Source organism: Myotis myotis, unplaced genomic scaffold (assembly GCF_014108235.1).
Source record: "Myotis myotis isolate mMyoMyo1 unplaced genomic scaffold, mMyoMyo1.p scaffold_m19_p_2, whole genome shotgun sequence".
Lineage (NCBI taxonomy): Eukaryota > Metazoa > Chordata > Mammalia > Chiroptera > Vespertilionidae > Myotis > Myotis myotis.
Genome location: NW_023416324.1, coordinates 96,475,108 through 96,497,802, shown reverse-complemented (window position 1 = coordinate 96,497,802; position 22,695 = coordinate 96,475,108). Strand labels below are relative to the sequence as shown.

General features: G+C 39.4%; 1 protein-coding gene across 6 annotated transcripts in view; it reads right to left on the bottom strand.

The window, feature by feature from the left end:
- EXOC2 (exocyst complex component 2) overlaps nucleotides 1-22,695 on the bottom strand; it is a 260,156-nt gene that overhangs the window by 169,046 nt on the left and 68,415 nt on the right. For 5 of the 6 annotated variants that reach the window (XM_036347812.1, XM_036347811.1, XM_036347813.1 and 2 more), the window contains one exon: nucleotides 17,714-17,840. The exons of the other annotated variant lie outside the window; for it this stretch is intronic. In XM_036347812.1, the coding sequence (XP_036203705.1) occupies nucleotides 17,714-17,840 (127 nt within the window). The remainder of the gene's footprint in view (nucleotides 1-17,713; nucleotides 17,841-22,695) is intronic. 6 annotated transcript variants of the gene reach the window in all.

Here is a 22,695-nt window from a genome sequence, read left to right as displayed (position 1 = left end):
TACATGCCCTTGACTGGAAATCAAACTTGCAACCCTTCTGTTCATAGGCTGACACTCTAACTACTGAGCATACTGGCCAGGGCCTACCTGAGGTTCTTTATCCTTCACTAAAGCGCTGTAGTTTTATCTATTTATTATTTTTTGTTAATCCCCCCCAAGAATATTTTTTCACTGAATTTTAGAGGGGGGGGGGGAGAAGAGAAAAAATCATGGATGTGAGAGACACTTTGGTTGCCTCCCACACATGTGCCCTGACCAGGGCCAGGGATCAAACCTGCAAAAAGGATCAGTGCATTTAACTGGGAATTGAACCCATGACCCTTCAGTGTGTGGACTAGTGCTCTAACCATTGAGCAAAAACAGCCAGAGATAGTTTTATTTTGTTTGTTTGTTTCCCTTCCCATATCAAAGCAGCAGTGTGAAGAGGAATCCCTAGAGTTAAGAATGATAAAATCAACAAAAAAGATCTATGATACGATGATAGGAAGTAAAGCAAAAAATATAAAATGCAAGCAGGAAACTAAAATATACAGCAGTTGCATACCATAGTGAAATGGCCATACATCTGACAATTAAGTCATGCTCAACATATTTAGTTAAAAACAATAAAAATTGTATTTGTCTTTCTCTATCAAGGTCCAGCCATGCTGATGCAAATGACAGAATTTCCTTCTTTCTCATAGCTCAGTAACATTCCATGTGTATGTTTGTGTGTGTAGCACATTTTCTTTATCCACTCATCCATCCATGGACACAAGTTGTTTCCATATCTTAGCTACCGTAAATAATGCTGCAATAAACACTGAAAGCATATGAAAGCATATTTCGAGTTAGTGTTTTCATTTTCTTCAGGTAAGTACCCACATGTAGAATTGCTGGGTCATATCACACCTCAATTTTTATTTTTTGAGAAACCTCCAGAGTGTTTTCTACAGTGGCTCTTCCAATGTGCATTCCCACCAATAATGCATAAGGGTTCCCTTTTCTCCACATCCTCATCAATTCTTGTTATCTCTTGTCTTTTTTATAATAGGCATTCTAACAGATATGGTTTTGATTTTCATTTCCTAATTATTACTAATTAATAACACCTTTTCATGTACCTGTTGGCCATTTGTATATCTTTTTTGCAATATTGTCTATAGTTCCACTGCCCATTTTTCAAATGAATTATTTTGGGGATATTTTTGGGGGGTGTTCTTGAGTTGTATGTGTTCTTTATATATTCTGGATATTAAACTTTTACCAGATTTTCAAATATATGAGGACTATTTAAAAAAAGTTAAACTCATAAAAACCGAGTAGAAAAGTGGTTGCCAGGGGCTAGAGCAAGGGGGAAATAGGAAGAGGTTGGTAAAAGAACAAACTCTCACCTATAAGATGAATAAGGTCTCCAAGGATATATTGTAAAACATTGTGACTATTAGTATGCTTGATAACACTGTATTATATAATGGAGACTTGCTGAGAGAACTTAAATGTTCTCATACACACACACAAAAAAAAACTTTATGCGATAGATGTGTAACTTGACAGTTGGAATCCTTTCACAATGTATCATATATCAAATCACTAAGATGTACATTTTAAATATCATACAAATTTGCCAATTATGCCTCAATAAAGCTGAAAAAAGTATAAAAAAATGGATATGCATGGCATATATAAATAGGTTATATCCTAAACAGTTAAGATGCTTAAACTGGTAATACTGGAAGATGCAAACCTGTAGGTACAAAGGACTCCACATGTTTAAAATACATCTGATTCTTAAACTTCAGGAACACCTCATTTATAATATACTTAACTATCCTATCTAATAGAGGGAATATGCTAACTGACCCTCACACCATCACAAAGATGGCAGCGCCCACAGCCAATGAAAGAATATGCTAATTGACTGCCCCGCCCTCAAAGATGGTGGTGCCCACAGCCAATAAGTAGGGAAAATGCTAATTGACTGCCCCCCCTCAAAGATGGCGGCGCCCACAGCCACAAGATGGTGGCGTGCAGTCCCCTCAGCCCCACCGGGGCGGCAAGCACGCGGCAAGGCTGGGCTCGCCCCCAGGCAAGCACAGCTGCTCTGTGTGCCTGCCTCCGGAGACCCCACTCCGCTCAGCCCCCCAGCCACCCAGAGCTGGCCCGAGGCGCAGGCAAGCCTCGGATGGTGGCTGCCCAGCCACCCAGGGCCACCTGAGGCTCAGGTAACCAGGCCCGACCGAGGCTTGAGCTGCCGGCAGTGGCAGCAGCAGAGGTGTGATAGGGCATTGCCTTCCCCTAATGGCCGGGTCGCCTCCCACCCCTGAGGGCTCCCAGACTGTGAGAGGGGAAAGGCTGGGCTGAGGGACTCCCCCTGCAGTGCATGAATTTTCATGCACTGGGCCTCTAGTTGTGTTTATAAATATAAATAGATCTGTTTTATCACAAGATAAAGGCCTGATGTCTAATGAGGGCTCTAGGAGATGAGCTGTTATAAAACTCCTCTACAGGGGGGTTGGGGGAAAGTTCCAGATGGTAGCAGAGTAGGTGGATTTTCTCACAATATCTCTCAGAACCAAATTGGAAGTTATAGCTAAATTGGGGAACTATCTCCCTGAATTACTAACTGGAGACGATCAGAAGAGGAGACTATTTGCCAAGGATTGCAGAAGCTACTTGAAGACTGGTAGGAAGGGTGGAGTCACAAAAGAGGCTGGCCCTGCTCCCACAGGCAGCAAGGCCTAGGTTACACAGGGATCTCTCAACTGTGGGAGGTTCCCCCTGAGAGGCATGAAGCAAAGACCCCAGACCAGGCTTTCCAACCAGGAGCACCAGAGCCAGGAACCAGTGTCCACATAGCCTCCAGCTATGAAAGGCAGCAGGGGTTTTGTCCACCAAGAAGAGGTGGAGCCTGCTAGAGTCACAGCCACCCATTTAAAGGTCCAATGCACAAAATTTTTGTTTGCAGCCACTCAACCTGGGCTTCAGCAGAGGGAGGGTAGTGAGGACTGAAGTCACCTGAGAGATCTGAAGTGGTTAGCCTTGGGGAGATAGGTGGTGGAGAAGCCACCAATGTCACTGTGTGCTATATTATCGTGCAAAACCGCGGAAGCCTTTTTAATTGGAACAATCCCCTCTGAGCAGCATGAGCCTGGGGAAAAGCATCTACCCCTACCCTTTGGAATCCTGCATGTTAAGCCCCACAGCTCAGCAGCACAGGCTGGGGCTTAGAAAGCTGGGTCTTAGTCTCAAGGGATGCCAGTGACTGGCCTAGGGGCAAGGCCATTCCGTCCACTTTCCAGGGGAGATCCAATACAAACACCACTCCCCTTACACAGCTTGCAGCAAACCTAGCCTCTGGGCTTCCTAGGCTCCAACCTAGCCTCCAACTACTAGGAGCTCCGCTCTGCCAAGGTCAGGGAAAAATATAGGTCAAACTCAGGTGTGTGGCTGGGGGCAGAGAAACACACACACAATCACTCCTGAAGTCAGAATGGCACCTCTCCCTCATAGGAGATCCAGTGGCCCCAGAGGTTCTTGCAGAGACTAAGACTTTTCAGTGTCTAAGCTTGGCAGCCAGACAGCCAAAGGCAGGCAGAGAAGGATCCCGGGGAGCCCTGGGATGTTTCCTGACCCTCCTCTGAGCCCTGTGCAGGTAAAAACTGGCCTAGGAGCAAAACCACGCCCAGAAGAGGCAGCCACAAACTGTAGATCACTTATAGATGGGGACAGGTTGCCACGGGCCAGGCATGGACAGCATCTGACATTGGCTTGCACCAGAGAACCTCCCTGGAGGCTTGGAAACTGCACACCAAGTGGCTGGCTTTCAACAGCATTGAAGAAGAATACAATAAGCTTCACTTTTTCTTTTTTCTTCTTGTATTTACTTTTTCTTCTTGTATTTATTTTTTCTTCTTTTTTCCTTCATATACCTTATTTTCTGGTTCTATTTTATTATTTTTCATTTCCTATAATTTTTTTTTCATTTTATGTTTCCTAATCTTTTTCCCCTTTTTCCTTTCATATTTTTCCATTCTTTACTCTTCTCTTATGCTTTTTCTCTATTATTTTTTATTATTTTTTTTTCATACTCTTTTTGTGGTTGTTTGTTGGTTTTGTTTTGTTTTGTCTTGTTTTGTTCTGTCAGCAACAGTACAACAGTATGCACGACATGGTCAAAGATGAGCCTCATAGTCAGCCAGCCTGGGAGTCAATCCCACCCACAAAGAGCAACCAAGACCCCATTACAACAGGAGAGCCCACATAACCAACACAAGAAACATTCCTAGAGCATCCAGCTCAGCAGATCAAGGAGATTGCAACACTGGGTCCCAGAGCACACCCACTAGATAAGGCCACTCCACAAAAACAGGGTGTCACAGCAGATAAACACAAAGAGACAGCCAAAATGGAGAAACAAAGAAACTGGCCCCAAATGAAAGAACAGGAGGAATCTCCAAAAACAGAGTTACATGAAATGATGGCAAGCAATTCATCACATATAGATTCAAATTAATGGTTATAAGGATGCTCAAAGTGGGACTACAACTTAAAAAAAGACATTGAAACCATGAATAAGAACCCATCAGAAAATAAGAATACCATTTCTAATATCAAGAATACATTGGAAGGGGTTAAAAATAGGTTGGATAAAGCAGAGGACTGAATCAGTAATTTGGAAGATAAGATAGAAAAATACCCAATCAAAGCAACAAAAAGAAAAAAGAACTTAAAATAATGAGGAGTTTAAGTGAACTTTAGGACAACATGAAACATAACAACACCCACTAAAAGAAGAACAAAGTGAGCAAGGAATACGAACCTATTTCAAGAAATAATGAAAAAAAATTACATAAGTTTAGAAAGCAGAGAGCCACAAAAGATGAACCCAAAGAGAGACACACCATGACAAATCATAATTAAAATGGGTAACTTTAAAGACAAAGAGAGAATCTTAAAAGCAGCAAAACAGAGACATTTACCTACAAGGGAGTTGCCATTAGGCTGCCAGGTGATTTCTCAACAGAAACAATTCAGGCCAGAAGGGATTGGTATGAAGTATTAAAAGTAATAAAAACAATGACTGGAATCCAATGATAGCAAGGCTATCATTTAAAATTGAAGGCAAAAGCTTCCCAGACAAAATAAATAAATAAATAAATAAATAAATAAATAAATAAATAAATAAATAAATAAATAAATAAATAAAACAAATAAAAAAGCTAAAGGAGCACATTACCATGAAACCAGCATTGTAAGATAATGTAAAAGGGACTGCTTTAAGAAGAAAAAATGGAAAGGAATGTAAGTATAAAGAAAAAAAAGTGGCAATACATAATTATCAACAACAACCTTAAATGTAAATCAAAAGACCAGGGTAGCCCTAGCTGGTTTAGCTCAATGAACAGAGTATCAGCCAGTGGACTAAAGGGTCCCAGGTTCAATTCCTATGAAGGGCACAAACCTACGTTGTAGGCTCGATCCCTGACCCTGGTCAGGGTGCGTGCCAGAGGAAACCCAATCAGTATGTCTCTCTGACATCAATGTTTCTCTTTCTCTGTCTCTCCCCAACCCTTCCACTACCTCTAAAAAACCAAGGGAAAAATATCCTCAGGTGAGGATTAACAACAATAAAAAAGACATGGGGTGCCTGAATGGAAAAGAATACATGATCCATATATATGCTGTCGACAAGAGATCAACCTCAGAACAAAAGATACACACAGCCTATAAGTAAAGGAACAAAAAAATATATTTTCATGCAAAAGGAAATAAAGAAAAAATCTAGGGTAGCAATACTTAAGTCTGACAAAATAAACTTTAAAACAAAGGCTATAGTAGGAGACAAAGAAGGATACTATATAGCCATAAAGGGAACGATCCAACAAGAGGCTATAACACTTGTAAACATTTATGCAGCCAATCTAAGAGCACATAAATATATAAAGCATATCATGATGGACATAAAGAACAAGACTGACAGTAATACAGTCATAGTTGGGGATTTTAACACCCCACTGGCATACATGGATAGATCTTCCAGACGGAAAATAGACAAGGAAACACTGGACTTAAGTGACACACTAAATGAGATGGACTTAGTTGCTGTCCTCAGCACATGCATTCCCAAAGCAGCAGAATATAAATTCTTTTCAAGTGCACATAGAATATATGCTAGGATAGACCACATGTTAGGATACAAAACAAGTCTCAATAAAATTAAGAAGATTTAAATCATATTAGCATCTTCTCTGACTATAATGGTATGAAAGTAGAAATCAATCATAAGAAAATAAACAGAAAGACACATAAGCCCAGGGAGGCTAAAGAACATGTTAGTAAACAACGAATGGGTTAAAAATGAGACCAAGGAAAAAATAATAAGATACCATAAAAATGAGAAAACAACAATCTGAAATATATGGCACACAGCAAAAGCAGCCCAAGGGGGTAAATTCATAGCATTACAGCCCTACCTCAACAAACAAGATAAATCTCAAACAATCTAACTTTACACGTAAAGGAACTAAAAAAAAAAGAACAGCAAACAAAGCCCAAAGTAACTAGAAGACAGAAATTATAAAGATCAGAGCAGAAATACACCAAGAGCTGGTTCTTTGAAAAAATAAAAAAGACTGGCAAACATTGAACTAGACTCATCAAGACAAAAAAAGAGATAAATAAAATCAGAAATGAAAGAGGAGATATAACAACTGACTCAACAGAAATATAACGGACTGTAAGAAAATACTGTGAACAATTATATGCCAAAAAAATTGGACAACCTGAATAAAATAGACCAATTTCTAGAAGCATACAATCTTCCAAAACTTAATGAGAAAGATTAGAAAATCTGAGATCAATTAAAGCTAATGTAATTGAAGCAGTAATAAAAAACACTCCCAACAAACGAAAGTCCTGGACCAGATGGCTTCACAGGCGAGTGTTATGAAACATTCAAAGAACTAATGCCTATCCTCCTCAAACTATTCCAAAAAATTCAAAAGGAAAAAAGACTTTCAAGCTCTTTTTAGGAGGCCAGCATTATCCTAATTCCAAAACCAAATGAAGACACTACAATGAAAGAAAACTACAGGCCAATATCACTGATGAGCATGGATGCTAAGATCCTCAATGAAATATTAGTAAATTAGGTCCAGAAATATATTAAAAATATCATACACCATGACAAAGATTTATTCTCAGGATGCAAGGTTGGTGCAATATTCATAAATCAATGTGATACATCACATAGACAAAATGAAAGGTAAAATCACATGATCATATCAATAGATAAAGAAAAACATTTTATAAAACCTAGCACCCATTTATGATAAAAACTCTCAGCAAAGTGGGAATAGAGGGATCATACCTCAACATATAAAGGCAATATATGAAAAACCTACAGCCAACAATCATACTCAATGGGCAAAAACTACAAGCACTTCCCTTAAAGTCAGAAACAACACAGGAATGTCCGCTTTCACCACTCTTGTTCAATATAGTACTAGAAGTCCTAGCCACGGTGATAAAACAAGAGAAAAAGTAAAAAGTAGTATCCATATTGGAAAGGAGGAAGTCAAACTCACTTTTCACACATGACATGATATTGTACACAGGAAACCCTAAAGACTCCACCAAAATACTACTAGATATAATAAGTGAATTCAACAAAATAGTAGGATACAAGATTAATACCCAGAAATCAGTGGCATTTTATACACCAATAATGAACTATCAGCCAGAGATACTAATAAAATAATGCCATTTACTATTGCAGTAATAACAAAGAAATAAAGTATGTATTTAGGAATAAACTTAACCAAGGAGGTAAAGACCTACACTCAGAAAACTACAGGATACTGAAGAAAGAAACAGAGAGATACAAACAAGTAGAAGCATATGCCATTTTCATGGATTGAAAGAATTTAACATCAGTAAAATGTCCACATTACCCAAATCAATCTATAGATTCAACACAATTCCTATTACAATACCAACTGCATATTTCTCAGATCTAGAACAAATATTCCAAATATTTATATGGAACTAAAAAAAAAGACCTTAAATAGCATCAGCAATCTTAAGAAAGAAGAACAAAGTTGGAGGGATCACAATACAGGATAACGAACTGTGCTGTGTATAAGAAGCCATTATACTCAAAATAGTCTGACACTGGTACAAGAGCAGGCACACAGATCAGTAGAAAACAACAGAGAACTCAGAAATCAACCCACACCTTTATGGTCAATTAATATTCGACAAGGGAGACAAGAGCATAGAATGGAGTAAATAAAGTCTCTTTAATAAGTGGGGTTTCAAAAACTGGACAGGTACATGCAAAATAATGAAACTAGACCACCAAATAACACTACACACAAGAATAAACTAAAAATAAATAAAAGACTCAAATGTAAGTCACAAAACCATAAAAATACCAGAAGAAGACATAAGCAGAAAATATAATACATCTCTCATAGCAATACTTTTGCTGATATATCTCTTTGGGCAAGGAAAACAAAAGAAAAAATAAACAAATGAACTACATCAAACTAAAAAGAAAATGTCAACAAAATGGAAAGGGAACCCACTATATGGGAGAACATATTCACCAATGATACATCTAATAAGGATTAATTACCAAAATATATTAAGAACTTATACAACTCACACCAAAAAGAAAACAATACAATTTTAAAAATGGGCAAAGGACCTAAATAGACATTTTTCTAAAGATGTATAGATGGTCAATGCCAAGAAGAATCGCCGCAGTATTGAAGGCAAAAGGTGGCCCAATGAAGTACTGATGGGGTGGTCATAATAATCTGGCCACTCACGTTCAAATATATCCCATGTTCAAAGGCTGTTAAATCACATTGTTTACTCATATCTTCAGAAAAAAAATCACTTCTACTGTCGTGGTTAACAACCTGCTTCCCTATTTATAATGGTCTGGTCCTCTAGCAACTTCAGCGTGAAATTATAGCTAATTTGCCTACAAATGTCAGGTGGTCATAATAATCTGGCCACTCAGTGTATATTTAAATTGCAAAAAGAATATTAAGACCTACAGTAGGAATCAGACTGACAAAAATAAGACAGAGCCCGGCTGCTGTGACTCATTGATTGAGCGTTGACCTACGAACAAGGAAGTCACAGTGGTTCCATTGCTATACAGGGCACATCCAGGTTTCAGGCTTGATCCCCAGTGTGGGTTGTGCAGGAGGCAATCGATCAATGATTCTCTCTCATCACTCTGTTTCTATCTCTCTCGCTCTCCCATCCTCTCTGAAATCAATACAAATATATTTTTACAAAATAAGAAGGAATTATATTAAAAATGACAAAATCTTAACACAGAGATGTCAAATTATTTGCCCCAAATCACACAATTAAGTCCACTGTTGACTAGTGAACCAACATTTATTCTCTAGCCTCTCAAACAAAACAATCCCACAAGCTTGACATTAGTACCTTCACTGAATAAATGCCAACTATCCTATGCCAATCATGCTTATCACATTCCTCTTACTATTATTGAGAGATGTTGTTTTGACCAATAACATCTGAGAAAAGATCTACTAGCAGCCGTGGGCAAACTACAGCCCGCGGGCCGGATCCGGCCCGTTTGAAATGAATAAAACTATTGAAAAAAAAGACCGTACCCTTTTATGTAATGATGTTTACTTTGAATTTATATTAGTTCACACAAACACTCCATCCATGCTTTTGTTCCTGCCCTCCCGTCCAGTTTAAGAACCCATTGTGGCCCTCGAGTCAAAAAGTTTGCCCACCCCTGTTAGAGCCACTTCAAGGAAGAAAAGTCTCCATACTTTTAAGGAGAAACAAAAAGACACAGCATCATCCTGCCTTTAGAAATTACTTTTTTTTATTGTATACTAGAGGCCCTGCGTGCACGAAAACATGCGCAAGTAGCTTGCTTCCACTTGCCTCAGCTGACCGCCCACCCATCGCCACTAGTAGCTCACTACCCTGCCTTCTGTTGCTCACAGCTCTCCACTGCTAGGAGCTCGCGCCCCGCCTCACCTCGCCTGCTGCAAGAGCCGCTGCTCGTTTGGTTGTGATGGCGTTACAGCATCACTGCCATAGGCCTTTAATATAAGAGATAATTATTGTTTCAATACTAGAAATTGCTAAAGCCATTTTGCAATTATAAAAGAAATCAGTGTTATGCTAAGGGAAGCAGAACAGCAAACCCAGGTTCCTTACATCTTGGTGACATACATTACTGCGTCACTGAATCAAACTATCATGGAGTCTACCATCTCTGGACTTTGTATATTATGAGAAAATAAATCTTTATGTTTAAGCCAAAATCCATTTTCGTTTTCTTTTACTTACAGCTGAAGGCATCCTGAGTCAATATTCTACCTCAAAATATATGTTTAAATATGCTGACCTTTTACACAAACACCTCAAAATAAATGTGAAATAGAAGATTTGGGGGGGGGGGGGATGACAATGCCAAGAGCAATGGAGCTCTATGAGGAACTTATCTGCAAAAGCAGAAATGACTCATCAAAGTATTTATAATGTGTGCAAAAGTAGTAAGTAGTGGTTTAGAACACAGGCTCTGGGTTCAATCTTGAACTTTGCTAGAGATGTCTGTGTAAATTTGGTAAAGTAATGTAACTTCTCTATGGTTTGATTTATCATGAGACTAATGGGATCATAACATCTTCCTCTTAGGAATGTTTAAGGATGATAGATAATGCATGTGGAAGGCTTAGCAGTTTCTGACACAGATCAAATGCTCATAAACGTTATTTGTTGTTTTTATTCTTTATACTTAGCATTTTATATTTTATAGACTATTTTCTTAAGTATCATTATATTTGATCCTCATAACAACATAGTGAGCTATGTTATATATTCCCATATTACAGTGAGGAAATAGCCTCAGACAGGTTGCATTTAATAGTCCAGATTTGAACCTGGTATTCTTATCTATCATAATTAAAGTGTAATATGCTAATTAGACCAGACGTCCTTCTGGATGACCTTCCAGACAAAGCTGGGGCTGCAAGGGAAGCCCGGGTTCCAGATGCCTGCCTGTGGCTGGAGGGAACCCCAGGTCCTGGGTGCCAGAGGAAAACCCAGGTCCTGGGAGCTAGAGGGAAGCCAGTGCCGGCAGCCGGGAAAAGGAAGGCCTTCTCTTGCATGAATTTCGTGCATTGGGCCTCTAGTTGTCAAATAAAGAACCAGAGAATCTTAGGTATAAAATAAAACCACAACTACAAATCTAGAAAGTTAGAAACTGAGGGGAAAAGTTGTTTTAGAATGTGGAAAATTGCTAATGGTCTTAAGAACAGTGCTAGGTAAGAAAAAGCACTATGTCAATGGATAGTTAAAAAGCAAAAGTTTACTCACAATAACAGGACTTTAGGGTCTAACTCTCAAGTGAAGTGATGGCTTAACAAGTCAACAGGTGAATTCTGAGTAACTCAAACTAAATCTACACTTTAAATGTAATAACATAGAATTGGAGAGTAAAAGCACCATATACTCTATTGTAAATTCATGAAACCTTTTCATTAAACAATCACAAATATTTCAGTAGCTGAAAACTCTTGCCACCCCTAAAATACATGCTTTCTGTTAGATAGTAGTATAAGTGCAGATTTAAATCTAAACCTATAAAGGTTTAAGACTATGTCATGGAAAGATCCACATATACTGAATGGTAAGATAAAACTAACAACACTGTTTTTAACATATCAGCTTCACTTTCAAGTATGAGAAGAATTTGCAGTAATGACCCATGAGCAAACAAACTAAAAGTAATTTTGAGAAAAATTCTCACCACCCCACATGGAGACCTGAGTGCAGTTGTGTTACTCTGAGTCTTCATGAACAGAACATGTTTTCGTGATTTGACAGATGGAAAGAAGAAAGGTGGGGGAGGCTAACCCCAGTAAAAGAGGGTTTATATAGTTCTTTTGAGAATGTGTATATTATACACAATTATTTTATTAAATTTTTAGCACCACTGTTTTCACTCTGGTATATTAAATACTATGAACTTGTTTTTCGTTGCTTGTGTGTTGTTTTCTTGTTGTTTTTTCAGTTTGATATAGTTTCTGGACTTAAGCACTTTATCATACCCCAGAAATTTGTTTTAGTGAAATTTCTAAAAGGTAAATTTATCCAAGGCTCCTCTCTTGCAAAGAATTATTTTGCCACCTTTCTTTGTTTTCTAAATGTAGCAAGAAAAGTGGTCACTTTTTCTTTTTACTGGAAAGCCAAACTAAAGAAAGAAAATCAGATTTGTTTTGCCTATAAAGCCCAACCTATATAATAAAACCCTAATATGCAAATCAACCGAACAGCGAAATAACCAGTCGCTATGACGTGCACTGAACACCAGGGGGGCAGACACTCAATGCAGGAAGTCAGTACGCCCCCATAGGGGGAGCGCCACTCAGCCAAAAGCCTGGGTCACTGCTCCTTAGCACTGCCTCGGAGGCGGGAGAGGCTCCCGCCACCACTGCTGTGCTTGCCAGCCACGAGCCCAGCTTCTTACTTCAGGCGGGGCTGTAAGGAGCAAGGGGTTCCGGCCTACGAGAGGGTCTAAGCCGGCAGTAGGACATCCCCTGAGTGGTCCCCGACTGCAAGAGGGTGCAGGCCAGGCTGAGGCGCCTCCTCCCCGCCCCCTGCCAGTGCATAAAATTTCATGCACTGGGCCTCTAGTGTGGAAATAAAACAGGTAATAGTGGTACACCAATTGACTACTCTAGATAGCCATTCCCAGGTAACAGTTTCACACAAAAAATTGGAGATTATACAAAAACAGAGGAAAAGCTCTATTTTTATGCCCTCACTCCCAAATATATACTATCTCTAGAAACATTATTTATACATATCCTCATATTAGGCAAATGTTATTTTTAAGAGAGGAAAAATACTAAAGACTTTATTTAATACAAACCTGATTTTACCTTCTTTTTCAGTTTAAATAGTTTGTCTCCACTAAACCATGCAAAGAACACATATATTTGTGAAAATCAGTATGATAAATAGCCCTGGCTGCATGGCTCAGTTGGCTGGAGTATCATCCCAAGCACCAAAAAGGTTGTAGTCTGGTGCATACAGGAGGCAACTGATGAATGTTTGTCTCTCACATCAATATTTCTCTGTCTCTCCCCCTTCCAATCTCTAAAACATATCCTCAAGTACTTTTTAAAAGCAAATCCCAGTCTCAGTTCAAAGTGAAGTTATTTTTTTCTGGGCAATTAGTAACACTTTTATAAGTATCATGGCACCATGTGTGCAAAACATCAGTTAAAAATTTAGGAATATGAAAAACTTAGCAGTGGAGGCAGGCCACTAAATGCCAGTTGTTAAACTTGTGTGCTGAAATAGGACAGTATACATGTTAGGTGCACCAATAAAATATTTATTAAATTCTGACATACATGTAGCAAGAAAAGTAGTCACTTTTTCTTTTTATTGGAAAGTCAAATTGTAACAGGAAAACTATATACTCTTATTCTCACTTGCTTTTTCATATTCTGATGAACTGTCCAACCCTACAGGACCCCTCATTGTTTCACACTGTACATGACTTTCAGCTGAAGATAATTTCCATAAACATTCTCGATGCAATTCCCAGGAGCTGATTCATCTTCCAAAGGGGGTCTTATCAACACTTTAATCTGATAATCCATTAGGATCACAGTAGAGTATTTTATAACAAGCAGTCACAATTCTTTAAAACTTCTCTATTAATATATTTCAACAAGCAAGTAATATAAAATTAAAACCTTGTAATCTTTTCTCTAATGACATTTTAAAAATATTAAAAATAGGTCCTCTGCAGCCTTTTAATTATAAAAGAAACCTCCAAAAGACATGAATAAGCAGAAATAAGAGAGTCAGTTTAAAAATGCTCTTAGGGATTCTAATCTAAATGTAACACCATTCTCTTTGGAGATCAAAGCTTTTACTAAAATATAATGAATCAGGGAAATGAAACCTATACCAACAGTGTTTTAATATATGTTTTTCCTTTCCTGTTCTCTTCTTTTTCTAAAACAAGACCTCTCTATCCAAGGTCAAAGTTCAATAAAATAAGTGCATTCTTTCTGATAGTATTTAAAAATACATTGAGCATTTTTCTGATCAAAAACATTCTCTTCTCTTGGTTTATATAATCTTCCCACTTTCACCTTTATTTTCCTGTTTCCTCGTATGTCTATTTCCTTCTTTCGAGTGAGAAAATTATAAAAACTTTAAACAGAGAAAAATGGTTACTGGATTTCCTTTCCCTGTCTGGAGGGTACTCCCAGTGTTTCCTGTTTCTAGAGATATCTTTGCCTTTCTTTGTCTCTATTTTCCAATTCTGTTAAAAAAAAACAACAACAACAGAAGTTAACTTGTGGAGGACTAATGGTGAGCGGAGATCCCTGGCCATAGAAATACCTGTCAAGTGAAGATGCAACTAATTACCATGCAGTAGAAGTGACCAGTTTTGCATTTTTTAGCATTTATGTACGTTCTGTGGAATTCACTTTGAACTGGTTTTCCCATTAACTAATGAACTAATGAAAGCTCTGACACATGGTTCATTTTATATATGTATGAATCATGTCTTTACCTTTTCAAAAACTATCCTTTAATTAGCTGATGGCTGAGTTATTATTACTCAAACTTAAGAAACAGCTCAAAATAAATATCATTGCTAATTTTATCACGATTTAAGCTCTCTTTGAATTACTATACATAATATTCTCTTAAGATTTAAATACAATTTATTATCCTAACATCTTAATAGTCATTAAAAAAGTTTCTTTTTCTAAGTGGTAGAAAACTGAATAGAGTAGTACATGAAGTGCAAAAAATCGTGGTAATAATGACTAACATTTATGAAACACTTGCTAAGAGCGAGACACCATTCTAAGGCACTATTCACTCACTGACTTCTCACAAGCACCTTATAACACAGGCACTCCAACTAAAGCAAAAAGAAGTTAAATAACCTGCTCAAAGCATACTGCCAATAAGTGCTAGAGCTATAATTTAAACTGAGAGAGTTTGTCTCCAGACTAAATTGGACTACCTCACAAAGAAAAGAAAAATTTTAAAGAGCTGAGTACTTTTAGTGCCATTATTCCTGGCACTAAATTATCAAAGGAATGTGTATTATTTTTCTGAAACCCATTTTTTTTAAATGCTATTAGAGTTTGGCCAGTTTGGCTCAGGGGTTGAGCATCAACCTATGAACAAGGAGATCGTGGTTCGATTCCTGGTCAGGGCACATGCCTGGGTTTTAGGCTCGATCACAAGTGTGGGACATGCAGGAGGGGCTGATCTATGATTCTCTCTCGTCACTGATATTTCTATCTCTCTCTCCCTCTCCTTTCCTCTCTGTTATCAATAAAAATATACATATTTTTAAAAATACTCTTGGAGAGAGTTCAAACCAAACATCTTCATGGGTAACAGCAATAACAGGAACAATAAAGACAAAAGGTTAGAGGACATGAGAAAGTAAAAAGATCAAAAGAGGGGATAGGTTTTATGCCAAACTAAAATTTAAAGAAATTCATTTTATGATAGTAAACATCTAACTTGAACCTAACTTTGAGAGTTTTGTCTTACAGTTGTACAAAATTCATATGATATTCTTATACTCCTGTGCTCATATATAAAAATGGATCTTTATGGAAGAACCATCAAAAGGGCCCTCCTGCTCTACACTTCTTTTGTGGTAGACCTTGGAATGAAATTAACTGGCTTTTGAGAGTATTGAGGCAGGCCATTAAAAGTTTTATAATAAACTACAAAATCTATTCATGTTTGAACTGTGCTCAAATAAATATCTAGCAATTAGCATTGTTTTCTGGACTTTCTTGATTCTTAAACTCTTAACTTATAGAGCACTGAAATCCTTAAAACAGCTCCAGAATGACCCATACAGCCAAAGAGTTTCAAAGATGTGACCTAGAACAGCCCAAGCTCACTCAATGCTATTACACCCCAGGATGGTTCAACACATGATAATGTCCCAAGACAAACATTTAATGCCTTCTTCTCAGCTAGGGGTAAACCCCAGCAGGTGAAAAAGAAGCTTGGTATTTGAATTACTAATGATATTCAAGTGTAGGCTTCACAGTTAAATATATAGATTAGTGGAGAATTTTCTTCATTCATAGAAAAACCTAAAATAGAGCTATGGTTAAAATGTTAACAACGAATCTGTCACCTGCAGTGAGTGTTTATAGAGAAACACACTGTACATCACTTCATAAGCAGAATCACTAAGACGAGAAAATAAGACACAATTAAGGTGTTAGAAGAAGTGATTAAGTAAGATTTAAGGATAAAGGTACTAATTACAAAAGTTCCTAAAAACATTATTCTAGGGATTAAGAAAATTCTAGATTTGATTACAAGACATCTTGAAAGAGATCACCTGCCACAATTCTAGTGAAGTAAGTCTAAATTAAGTATGAATTATAGGCAAAGGTTTAAAACAAAATGAAAGATTACAATGGGCTTAATTATTCTAAAAATTTTCCCCAAATACCAAGCACATGGAAAATCTTTTATTTCAAGTACCATCTAAATATTTAAACTTACCAACTCCAGAAAATACATTAATTCTCTTATTATTGAAAGTACTAGTTATTCAAATAACAAGTGCTATGGAACTGTAAACTGTGCAGCTACTATGAAAAACAGTATATGCATCCCTATGTTTATTGCAGCATTACTGACAAAAGCCAAGGTATAAAAGTAACCTAAGTGTCCATCAATGGACAGTGGATAAAGGAGATATGGTGTATATATGCACACACATACACAGTGGAACCCTGGCCGGGTGGCTGACTTGGTTGAAGCATTGGCCCATACACTAAAAGGCTGCAGGTTCAATCCCAGTTGAGGTGCATATGTGAAGCAACTGATCAATGTTTCTCCCTCACATCAATGTTTCTTTTTCTCTCTCCCTCCCTCCCTCTCTCTCTCTAAAATCAATAAACATATTCTCGGGTGAGGATTAAAAAAATGGAATATTACTCAGCCATAAAAAAGAATGAGTCTTGCCACTTGTAACAACATAGATAGACCTAGAAGGTACTATGCTAAGTGAAAAAGCCAGACAGAGAAAGACAAATAGCTTTCATCTATGTGTGGACTCTAAAAACAAAATAAACAAAATAGAACAGACACATAGATACAAAGAACAAACTGATAGTAGTCAGAGGGGAGAAGACTGCTGAAAACGTGAAGTGATTAAGAGGTATACAATGTTTCAGTTACAAAATAAATAAATCATAGGATGTAATGTACAGCATAGGGAATACAGAGAATATCAAAATAACATTGTATGGTGACAGAAGGTTACTAGACTTGTCACGGTAATCACTTTGCAAGTATATATAGATATCGAATCACTATGTTGTAACTTGAAACTAATATAATACTGTATGTCAACTATACTTAGATTTCTTAAAGTATTAGAGATTAAAAATAAGTATTAGTGGTTAAAATATATTTTTCTTCTTCACAAAATGTAAATTAAAAAACTACAGAGAGAAGTTGTTTGTGTCAAAAGTTTTCAATAATGGGAACTTCATTGGCAGCAAAGTTGACCAGGCTTCAGAAATAACATGATGTTTCCAGAGTTTGACTAGGTATATAAAACTTCTTACAAACTGAAAAAAAAACAAAAACAAAAACAAAAACAAAATTAAGGGAAAAGGGTACTCACTTTTCAATCTCAATGCCAAGTGGATTAGCAGGACGTAGGGACAAGGGAGGAATTCCTTTATTCCTGTCAGTACGCATATCATAGTAATTCATTTCATCAACCCACACAGCAGACTGGTCCAAAATACCTACCAAAATGAGGAGTACATCCTTAGTAAAATATAGACACCTCCAGGTACTTTCTACCTTAGTTTTTAAGGATCTAAGGTAATTTTTAAGAGATTTGAGGATAAAGAGGCTCTAATTTTTTTTTAAATGTCTGGTGGCTTAATTAAAAACACTAAAGTCCAAAAAATAAAATCAAACACTAAAATCTATTTTTAAAATGACAAAAATAATACCTATTGGCAAATTGTTTTGTTGTACATTACTCAATAGAAAAGATAAATTAAGCCTCTGATAAAAAGTTCTGCTAAAATTAATGTATTTTACCAAAAAAAAGTACAATTAATTTGGTAAATTCTACAATATATACAACAATTCCTTATATTAAAAAACTACTCAAAACACCTTCCAAGGAATACATAGCTTGTGTAATGGAACTGACTCAGATTTAGAAACTATGACTGAGCAGCATCTGTGAAAAAAATATGACCTCTGAAAATAGTTTTGTATCCTCTTCTGGGCTCTTTGTCATTCATCTTGGCATATAACTTACTAGTTTACCACCTCAGGACCTGGGTTACAAGAGAAAATGGGCAAAGTGCCAGTGAGCAGAGAAGAGCGGCTGAGGGCTGAGAAGGCTTCATGAAGGAAGGATATTTGATGCCAGGCAACTTCTAGATGTATGACCCTTTGTCATCCACTAATTTTATCAGTACCCACATTTCTTCCACAATCCAACAGGAGACTCTATGAGAGGTTATACTCAAGTCCAGATACTTCAAGTTCAGTTAGATAAGCCTTTATTGAGCCTACACTATGCTAGGCTCTGACGAAAAAATCAGAATAAAATTAGTAATTTCAATAAGTTTTCTTTGTCTGCTGTATAAAAATCACATAAAATGATGCTGGATTCTGTCAAAATGTTTAAAGTTCCTCATTTAACTTCACAGTTCCATTTTTAAAAATGTAATAGAAAAATGAGTAAATAAAAACAGTGATATTATACATATATTAGAGACGCAGTGCATGAAATTTGTGGACATGGGTGGGGGGGGTCCCCTCAGCTCAGCCTGCACCCTCTCCAATACATGCCCCCCAGGGATTGGGCCTAAACCTGCAGTCTGACATCCCTCTCACAATCCTGGCCTGCTGGCTCCTAATCGCTCACCTGCCTACCTGCCTTGTCACCCCTAACTGCCCCCCTGCCAGCCTGATCGCCCCCTCACTGACTGTGTGCCGGCCTAGTCACCCCTAACTGCCCCCGCTGCCAGCCAGGTTGCCCCCAACTGCCCCCTCCCTGCCATCCTGGTCGCTCCTAACTGCTCCCTTGCTGGCCTGGTCACCCCTTACTGCCCCCCCTGCCAGCCTGGTTGCCACCAAGTGCCCCCTTCTGCCGGCCTGGTTGCCCCTAACTGCCCCCCTGCCGGCCTAGTCGCCCCCAACTGCACCCCCCATACCGACCTGGGCACCCCTAATTTCCCCACCAGCCTGGTCACCTCTTACTGCCCCCCTCTGCTGGCCTGGTCACCCCCAACTGTTGCCCCCAACTGCCCACCTCTATCGGCCTAGTTGCCCCCAACTGCCCCCCTGCTGGCCTGGTCACCCCCAACTGCCCCCCTGCCGGCCTGGTCACCCTTCACGAACCCCTGCCAGCCTGATCGCCCCACGCAGCCTGCTTGTTCAGTAGTTTGGTGGTCCCTCACTAATGTCCCTGTTGGCCTGGTCATAGGCAGCCATACTGTGAGGGCGTGAGGGTTAATTTGCATATTACATCTTTATTATATAGGATATACATATGTATGCATGTACATATGTAAATTCCATTTTCAATTTCCCCTAAATTCCTTAAATTTCTATTTATAAAAAATATCTAGGAATTTAAGGAAGATATTGCTGCAGAAAAACTCTATACCCTCAGATAGAAAACAAAAACAATTTATAAAATTACTTACTTTTCTATACCAAAAGTACAGCCTGAGTTTAATTTAAGTGCACCGCTGATATTCCTACATTATACAAATACTAGAGGCCCAGTGCACAGATTTGTGCACCGGTGGGGTCACTCGGCCTGGCCTGCGGGGACTGTCCGAAACTGGCAGTCCTACATCCCCTGAGGGATGTACTAGTGTGCAAAGCGGCAGGCAGCCAGGGAAGAGCCCGAGCCAGGCTGGGCGCAGCGCCACTCCTGCTCATCCCAGCCCCACTGCACCTGCCGCTGCCATCGCTCTGTAGACTTGCTACTACTCCACTGCGGTCTTCACGCGCCCGCCCTAGGGCGATACCCGTGCACCCATGAGTGAAAAGCGGCCACAGGCTCACACCCAGTCAGTCCCAATTCTGGTCCGTATGGGGGAGGGGCATGTAGGAGGCGTGACCACAGGAGAGGCTCGCACTGTCGCAGCGGCTCTCCCACTGTGGGAGAGCACTCACCACCGGGGGGAAGCTTCTGCATTGAGCGTCTGCCCACTGGTAGTCAGTGCATGTCACAGCTATGGGTCGAGCGGTCGCTTAGGTTTTTATCTATATACTAGAGGCCCGAGGCACTAAATCAGTGCAAGAGTAGGCCTTCCTTACCTGGCTACCATTACCGGCTTCCCTCTGGCAACCAGGACCCAGGCTTCTCTCCAGCACCTGGGACCTGGGCTTCCCTCCGGCTGCTGGCAGGCACCCAGGACCCAGGCTTCCCTCACAGCCCCGACTTCCTCTGAAAGGACGTCCAGTCTAATTAGCATATTATGCTTTTATTATTATAGATATAAAAGGCTAATATGCAAAGTGTCCACTCAGGAGTTCAACCAAGAGATGGGGAGTTCATTCGCTTGCTATGACGTGCACTGACCACTAGGGGGTGGCGCAGAATGAAGGAAGGCCCCGGCCAGCAGCTGGAAGGCCCCAATCAGCCCTGATCACCAGCCAGGCCTAGGGAACCTACCCGTGAGTGAATTTCGTGCACCAGGCTGGTAGTATATATAGATTAATTAAGTACTAACCAAGTACAAGATAGTATAGAACCAAAAAAAAATAAATATGACTATTATTTTAAGAGAGGGGATGGCCATGCTTAGCAATAGCTATGAGAAAAATAAAAAGTATTGGTTAGCAGCATGGCAGCCAATACATGACGGTCAAGGTCTCTCCCCTTAAAGTTATAAATTGGACAGCTATAATTCAACAAAGGATTGATTCCCTGATAACACAGAAACACATTGTGCATTGAGACATCTAAAGGAGGGTGCATCTCAGTTAACAATGGAGACAGGAGAGGGAGGGGACAAGACAGAGATGGAAGTTCTGGGCACTACTTGTGGAGGCTTCTTAACAGTGAAGGGGTGAAGTACTATCACCACTGGACAAAAAGGAAGGGCAGACACAGCAATGGAGCCTCAGTAGCTGACAGACATTGAGGCTGGGCCCAGAGTCAGGGGCAGAGAAACTGTGCAAAGTCAAAGAACACCACAGCCAGCCAGTACCAGACAAAGGATTTCTCATATGCGGGAACCAGCCCACACCTGTGGCCTGCCTGACAGGCTGAAATCCTTACTTGGAAGATCTTTAAAGGGCTGAAAAAACTTCCAGAGTAAGTGGTCTGTACTCATTGTAGCTAATTACACAAGGAAGAGCAGAACCTTGGATTCATGAAACCACTTCCCCATCAAACCCTCTTGCACCCATCTCTATACAAATAGGTCCTAGGTTGAAGCAGCTGGGGTCAACTCAGACAGAACAGCTTGACTGGCAGCTTCTGGCTACCTGAATGAAGCACTGAGAACATTCAGAAGACCCACAGCCCACCACTTTGAATCCATGGGAGTGTTGCCCCAAGACTCAGGTTGGGCAACGTTACCCCACCTCCTCAAGAAATACCAGGAATATTCCATGGCCCAGGCTATAATGCTGCACAAAGATCCTAAAAGCCCCAGCAGTGCAGAGAAAATAAAAACTTGTGCTTTAGCACCACCTACTGTCAAACAAAAGAAAGAAATCTACTTATCAACCTGCAGCTAAACACTGATGTCAAATACTTTTTTTAAAAAGTTTTCATTCCCACAAATGCGCAGGCAGAGAAATAATCCATCAAGTACAAGGAATAACCAAGGTAACAAGGGAGGTCAGAAAGAAAATTAAAAATCTCCAGAAAATAAACTTAAGACAGGAAACACTGTGATTTAAATAACAGAGAATTCAAGATTGCAGTTCTAAAAGAACTCAAGGATAAGAAAACTCAGAAAAGCAATTCAGTGATCTAAGAAATAAAATATATGAACAAAAGAAATATTCACCAAAGAGACTGAAACTAAAAGAGAACAAAACATAAATTCTGCAGCTGAAGAAATCATAAAAACAAAGAATAATGAACTAGCAAGGTTAGGCAATATAGCTGAACAGACAGAGGAGTGAATTACTGATATAGAAAACAGTAATCTAGAGACCTGGACAGGTGTGGAAGGACACACTTAACATTGAATCTGAGGGGCCCTTTATTTCTTGTGGGAACATGTGTTGGTGAGCAGAAAGGGGGCTAGACAGTAGGTCCAGGAGGGAGATCAGCCCTTCCCACCTGGAACACAGGGGAGGTCCCTCTATCCTACCAGCAAAACAGCTACTTCTGACCCAATCTGCAGCAAGGGAGAAAAGTCCAAGGAAAGAAATCTGTGCCCCTTCAATTGACAGAGAGGAGGTGCCAGCAAACCAGACAGAGCAGAGGCATTAGAAAGAGAGGAAGTGCCCATCACTCCGTCCTACAAGGTACTGGTACCACCTCCAACACAAGTCCAGCCAAGACCAGGATACCTCCACAGAGCCCAGCTCCCTGGGGAAAGAGAGTATAGTTCAGAGCAGGGATAATTAAGGCATATGATTGGAGGCAGACCCAGCCTC